This window comes from Fragaria vesca, linkage group LG6 (genome assembly GCF_000184155.1).
Source record: "Fragaria vesca subsp. vesca linkage group LG6, FraVesHawaii_1.0, whole genome shotgun sequence".
Lineage (NCBI taxonomy): Eukaryota > Viridiplantae > Streptophyta > Magnoliopsida > Rosales > Rosaceae > Fragaria > Fragaria vesca.
In genome coordinates, this window is record NC_020496.1 from 33,501,263 (window position 1) to 33,508,035 (window position 6,773).

General features: G+C 38.0%; 1 protein-coding gene and 1 pseudogene across 1 annotated transcript; one reads left to right on the plus strand and one right to left on the minus strand.

The window, feature by feature from the left end:
• Nucleotides 1-196: 196 nt before the first annotated feature.
• LOC101298926 (protein STRUBBELIG-RECEPTOR FAMILY 2-like) lies at nt 197-4,037 on the plus strand. Its single transcript, XM_004306165.1, has 13 exons — nt 197-351; nt 1,263-1,395; nt 1,468-1,539; nt 1,625-1,690; nt 1,770-1,841; nt 1,946-2,017; nt 2,266-2,337; nt 2,424-2,489; nt 2,575-2,640; nt 2,712-3,058; nt 3,134-3,255; nt 3,546-3,583; nt 3,752-4,037. Exons 1-13 carry the CDS (start codon nt 255-257, stop codon nt 4,035-4,037), a joined length of 1,509 nt encoding a protein of 502 aa, XP_004306213.1. The 5' UTR covers nt 197-254.
• Nucleotides 4,038-4,303: 266 nt separating this feature from the next.
• LOC101299222 lies at nt 4,304-5,408 on the minus strand (annotated as a pseudogene).
• Nucleotides 5,409-6,773: the final 1,365 nt, after the last annotated feature.

Genomic DNA, 6,773 nt, shown 5'->3' on the forward strand with positions numbered 1-6,773 from the left:
CCCAAAAGGTTTCAATCTCAAACCCTAGAATTTCCTTCGTCGTAATAGCTTTGATTTCTTTGATTGCGATTCCGGTTCGTTTTATGGTCTTCTTCACCGATCGCCGTTCTTCTTTGTTTCGGAGAAAATGGAGCTTTTATTTTAGTTACTTCGTTTCTTCTTCGCCGGAGCTCTCGTTTTCCGGCTTGGTTCTCTGTTTTGCTTACCGGTTTTTCTCTTCGTTCTCAGCAGAGATTAGCCGGAATTTCAAGAAAATGGCGAAGCGGTACCGGAGCCTGTACTTCATAGCGATTCTCGTCGCCGTGTTCGTGTCGGCACCGCCGGCCGTAGCTTTTACTGATCTGCTTGACGGTAACTTCTCGAATCCTTAGGTTTCTTCTTGATTTTCTTGGAGTTTCTTCGTCGGATTTGTTGAATTTATGTACTTCGGTTAAGATATCCTTATAGTGTTCGTAATTCTCTAATTGATCACTAAAATTACTAGAAAATAGAAAGGTTTAAAGAAAAAGGTAGATCGGAATATTCAAACTTCCGGTGCCGGAGAAAAAGAGAAACAGAGTTTCGCTTTAGGTAATTATCTCAGTAGCCAAACGGAGAAGGTCACGGAAATTCTGTGTTTTTCTGTAAAGAAAATTTTGGCGGGAAAATAACCGAGTCGGGATCGAGTCGACCTGAGTTGACTCTGGGATCGCCGCTTACCCCAATAAATCAGTTAGGTATACGACAAAAGTTTTTTTTGCGAGACGACTTGTCGTATCTCTAGTAGAGAAAGACTGTTCTGGACTTTCTGGGTTTATTTGAAAAGTAGCATCTTAAATCTATCAGAAAGGAAAAGTAGCATCAGTCAATCAGTCTTCAATTTCATTTATTCATATTCGATCATATAATATAAAGATCAAAGGGACAAAAAGATGCTCTTTTTCATTTTTCAGAGACAGGTAAATTAAATGGTTTCCACTTTATCTGTCGTGATAGGCAGTCTTTTGATGGGCATGGTTTCCAAATGTTTGTCCAAATTTTGATAGCAATATTTAGAAATGTGAGGCAAATGTGAGGAATTGGTTAAACTGCTTAAGAGTGGAATTGATGTGAAAATTGAATGTATTTGGCCTTTGCATGCACACCACCTGTTTGATAAAAGTTCCAGGTGACTGAAAAAAAGTGTGCGAAGTGTTTTAACAGTCGTAATGTAGTATATACTATTGGCTACCATATCAGTTAGATCATACATTTATTGACTTTATATAATGCTCCCTTATCAGTCGTGGCTCTTCGAGATCTTTACAAGACCCTCAACCAACCGCCACAGCTAAAGGGTTGGAGCCTGGATAGTGGAGACGATCCATGCGAGTTGTGGTATAGGGTCAGCTGTTTAAACTACTCGGTAGTGGAACTGTAAGTTGACCCTTAAGTTGACCCTCAACAATTAAATTTGATTACAAAAAACTAATTTCTCATCTTATGCAGTGATCTCAATGGACTAAACCTCTCCGGGTATATTACTCCCGAGATGTATAATCTCTATAATTTGAAGCACCTGTAAGTGGTTTTACTGATAATTTGGAACTTAATGTAACACTGAAGGGATATTAGTTTCTGATTATTGTCATTTTTCTTTTTAAAGGGATATTAGTTCCAATAGCATTGGTGGTGAAATTCCGTATGTCTTACCGCCGAGATTAATTCATGTGTAAGTAAAAAGCTTATTTCATTCAACTATTTCATTTGAGTATTTAGGGGTTGATAACTCTTCTATATTGTGTCTGCAGAAATATGGCATACAACCATTTAATCCAGAATATTCCCCCATCCTTACCTGGCATGAAAAGTCTTCGTTATTTGTGAGTTTATATTCCCTCACCCTGCTAATATTTCTGGTTTTCATTAATGTGTTTACAGTCATGATCTCATTGTACTTAATATCATTATTTTCTTTTTAATGCAGGAATCTAAGCCACAATTTGTTGTCTGGACCCATTGGCAATGTTTTTACTGGCTTACAGAATTTAAGAGAAATGTATGTTATTTCACATGGTTGTTTAATGTTGTACTTGAGTGACATGAAATATGCTAGTTGGTGTGGAGTGAACTCGTCATTGCTCATTATACAAAAGATGCATAGTTTTTAAATGTTGCTTTGAATTTCGCTGTGATTATTTCTGTTATCACTGGATGAAAGTGAGATCTAGTTGAGAAATTAAATTACAAGTTGGGAAGATGGTCAGAAACAGCAATATGAAATGTCTTTCTTGTGATTTTTTTCAGGGACTTGTCATATAATAACTTTACTGGAGATCTGCCAAGTTCATTTGGATCCCTCACAAATCTCACTGGACTGTTAGTTTTCATTTTCTTTCTAGTCAACTTGCTACACTTTAGTGCGTGGCATATAAAACTTGTATGTTCATTTGGTGTATCTGCAGGTACTTACAGAATAACAAATTCACTGGATCAGTTGCTTACCTAGCTGAACTTCCACTAATTGATCTGTAGGTTTTTACTTCCATTCTCTTCGCAGCGTTTTTCATTTGCATTAATCTGTTGTTTTGATTTCTTGGCACTTTCTGTAATCAGGAATATCAAAGATAACTCATTCAGTGGTATCATCCCCAGTCATTTTCAGTCCATACCAAATTTATGGTAGGTGGTCTGTTGTGATTATCTCTCCTCCTGTGCAGTGCAGTATATATGAAATGTTGATTTTATTTCAGGATTGGGGGGAACAGTTTTCGTCTGCCAGGGGACAACTATCCACCCTGGGATTTCCCTCTAGAAACGCAAGGAGGTGTCATTGAACAGGACATCCACCCTCCGTCAGCAACTCAGTCAAGTGCCATGGAGAAGAGCAACCCCTCTACCAAAGTAGGCGGACACAGGAAATGGGGGTTTGGCCCTAAAGGAATTGCTTTGGTGATTGGTGGGGGAACAGTGGTTGTGTCATGTGTGATAGTTTACATTCTTGTACGTTATAGTGCGTATCGCTTCAATAAATTACGAGCACAGAGGTTGGGGGCAAGTAGTTCAAGCCGCTCTTTCACAGTCATTTCTACTTCTAAAGGTGAACTTTTATTTACTTAGAACTGATAATTCAATTTTTCATAGTTGGTGATACTGAATTTTCTGCCTGTTTCAGTCTTAACCACAGATACTGAACCATATGGCAATGGGTCCATGTTGACTGAAGAAACCGAGAGCTCGGAAGAGGAGCTTCTTCCCCCTCATAACAACTTAAGGCTGATGTGTCCAAGGCCTCAGGTGATGTCTCGTCCTACATCACCTACATCACTAAGTGTGTGATCTAAGAAACGCTCAACTAGGAAACTCTGGGTTGTTCCCCATGCCTGACCCAAAAACCAATTAATGGATCGGTTTTTTCTGAATTTTAGCTCTAAAACTCTATCAACAACTCTTTAGTTTTATTGTTGCATTAAAATGTGTACGCTATTTTGAAAGGTTAAAATCAGTGACTACTGTGAACTCTTGCACCAGTTTTGTTGCGTTGCAGTTCAGTTGTCATGTTTATGACTTTTTCCAATATCTCACAGTTTTCACTGTTTGAGTTGAAGAAATACGCAGGGAAACAGTATTTTCTATTCAAGTTGAACATTGAAACACAATCAGCTAGCTCATCCAATCTTGAATCTTGGATTGGTAACTAGGACAGGAATGGATTAGGATATGATGTGGATTAGATTATGATAAGATTTGATTTTGTTTAAATCTTTTCATGTGTTTGGTTACTTGGTATCAGAAGATTAGAGCTGGAATGGTTCAACCCAATCAATCACTCGGATCATTTCATTCTCTATCTTCTAATTCTACGCCAATCAAATGAGCCTCGCTCCTCTACAACCACTCCCCAAGTTGCATCTCCGCCGGCGCCGGCCACGACGATGCTATGGTACATCCTCTACGGCTCTACATCTTCAACCTTCGCTCTCAACAAGGACGAGCCATGGCTGTTGTGCTGCCAGATCCGCCATATCTCTCGCACGCGTCACATCGAATTTGACGACGAAGACGATCCCCCGAAGTAGATCGAATTTAAGTAACACATGCTTCTCTATAAAGTGCTCAAGTGCTTGAATATTTTGCAATCGACAAACTCAGGCGAACCTAGTTTTAGCAGAACTTGCATTACTTTAACTCAAATACACACATTATACCTAAGCTAAGTATATCCGATTCATTTATATATTGTTATCTTAAACATAAAATTCAAGAGCAACTTGAGTGCTTATTGAATCCGCCAATGCAATCCAAGGATACCATTAGTTGATTACTTGATTCTTCCAGAGTTATGTTACCACTTATTCAGAGGCTGCACGATAAGTGAAGGCCTATAGAAGACATGGCTCTGCGCAATCTCAATGCGTTCCCTAGGATCATTTGAATTCTCATCCCTTAGAGCTTGAAGAATGGCTTGTGATGATTGCTCCCTGGATATCAAACAATACACGTAGCAAAGTATAAAACTCAGCCTTTTAGTTAGGTAATAAGGACATGGATATGAAGTCGCTTGCAAGAAATCAGAATTACTGCTCTAAATTTATGAGTTGGGATACCTTGTTATCAATATTTTATAAAATGTCTTCAAGATGGAGAAGAGCTCTACTGGAGCGACAGACTTGTAATATTCAGGATGCAACACATTCAGGCTCGATTGACTGAGAAGTTCGTAAAATGCTGGAACTGCAGAAACACCCTAGAAGCAGAGGACATACATCCAATCGGGGCAATTTTTGTCAGTAAATTGGAAGTTAAAAGAACATTAAACTATTGAAAAATCATTGAAAAGACATCGAGCTTTTCAGGCCCTCCACGGATTGACATAGGGGCAAAGTTTCAGGAATCCCAGATCTTCCTTCATGCTCATATAGAGTTGCTCATATAGAGTAATTACATTCATCAACAATTCTCTTAGTCTCTTACAGCTCAAAATAATGACATATATGTGCAATGTGCCATGTATAAAACAGATATGCTTCATTTGAAATTCTAATTGCCTCTGCTAAAGATTCAATAGTATCCATTTGTTTCTTTGTTGCATACACTTTAATTAGTACATTAATTACTTCAAAGCATGGTGTAACTTGAAATGAATATATCTTATTTCTTTTTAAATATACTGTAAATAACAACTGATGTTTACCTGGATCATTCGTTTTCCACTGATTTTCTCACCCTTATCCCGGTTAATATCACCTTTGGCTAACATTTGCCCCATACCACGCATTCCTTCCTTTCAATAAGGTAACATATGTGTCAGCCAGCAAAGGCCCTGCAAGTTTCTCAGGCTCTTCTGCCAACAAATGAGTAATAAATATCATCTCTGAAATGAGGTGCAACTGATGTGCAAAGTATACAAATTTGCTGGCAGCACTCTCATTTGTGAGGGCTTCTACCATCCCTGCGGAATTCAATGAAAAACGATTGTAAGTAATAACTTATTGGCTTACCACAATTACTAGAAGCTTTACAAGGACAGGGACCAACCATTGTGACTTTGTTTTTTTTTCTTTTGTCTTTTTGAATTAATTGTTACTTTTTTATAGTATTTAACTATTTCAGATTGGGTTACAAGGAAGCCCTTCTACAAGGAAGTCCTCAACTGGGTTACAATATGCTTTAGGGATTAACGAAAAAAGGCAGTCGGTTTTACTATCGGAAGGGAAACCAAAACCCATACAATTTCGTCGGCGATCTTGAGAGAGATATCGAGTTTGTAGGGCAACAGAAGAATTGATTTCTCTTCTCTGTTCGTCTTTGTCTTCGACTCTTTGTTTTTTTATTGGTCTATTTATGGGTATGCATCCTAAGTTTTTGATATATGTCAGCTTCTCTCACTAAATGGTTGGAATGTGTTCTCAAATCGGAGGAGGGCCTTTCAGCATCCTAGAAACTGTTTGTTTTCTTTCTTTCTCTCCTTTTCAGTATTCATATTCTGAAAATTATTTCTTGTAGAATCAGAGATCAACTCAAAACTGGAAGAAAATAAAAGAAAGAAGAAAGAGGAAGCTTCAGCGTTCGACTAATGACTAATACAGGTAATGGAGCAATACACATCGATCTCCATATCTGTTCCTTTTCATAGAAGTTATTTGGTTTGGATCTAAAGTTGCTTTCTTTATTTCTTTTTGTGGAGTGTCTGATTTAGTTTGAATGCGATTTCAATTGGATGTTGGGTTAAATAGGGTTTTGATTTTGAGCTGGTTTAGTCTCATCAAATCTTATGGGTGTTTTGAAATGAGTTCAAGGATGGAGAATTTGGGTGGATGTTACATATTAAGGCAGGTTCGAGAAAAATGGATTACAATTTATGCCCCAATAGTCTTCCCCCTCCTGTAGGATTTGGGGCTTGGGGTTTTGGAGTTTTGATATGGTATTGAGTGTGGTTCATGTCTCATGCAGAATTACAACTTTGTGAAGTTTTGGGACCTTTAGACTTTCACAGCAAAATATTGCAACAGTATCTTGGTAAGTATTTTGCTTCAGTTTTTCTTACTTCTTGAGATTCATAATCCAATTCTTTTTTCGGTTTGCATGTTGGTCGCTTGGTTCGGATTGAAAATTTTTGTTTTCTTGCAGGGTTTTAGTTTTGCGTGGATAGTGGCTGTGGTCATTCGAGGTTTCTCTCATCCGAACAGGTATATTGCTGTCAGCTTCTCTCACCAAGCAATTTTTTCTCTTCTTTCTTTTTCGTTTTTGCTTAAATTTATTTGGGTTGGATGAATAGAATGAAGGTGGTAATAGTAGGTACTCAAATTTCTGAT

Excerpts from the sequence above, each read along its gene's own strand:
- LOC101298926 (XM_004306165.1), top strand. The coding sequence starts at position 255 with ATGGCGAAGCGGTACCGGAGCCTGTACTTCATAGCGATTCTCGTCGCC. Across the intron at positions 1,396-1,467 it reads AACTACTCGGTAGTGGAACT|TGATCTCAATGGACTAAACC; the intron begins GTAAGTTGACCC and ends CATCTTATGCAG. Across the intron at positions 2,641-2,711 it reads CAGTCCATACCAAATTTATG|GATTGGGGGGAACAGTTTTC; the intron begins GTAGGTGGTCTG and ends ATTTTATTTCAG.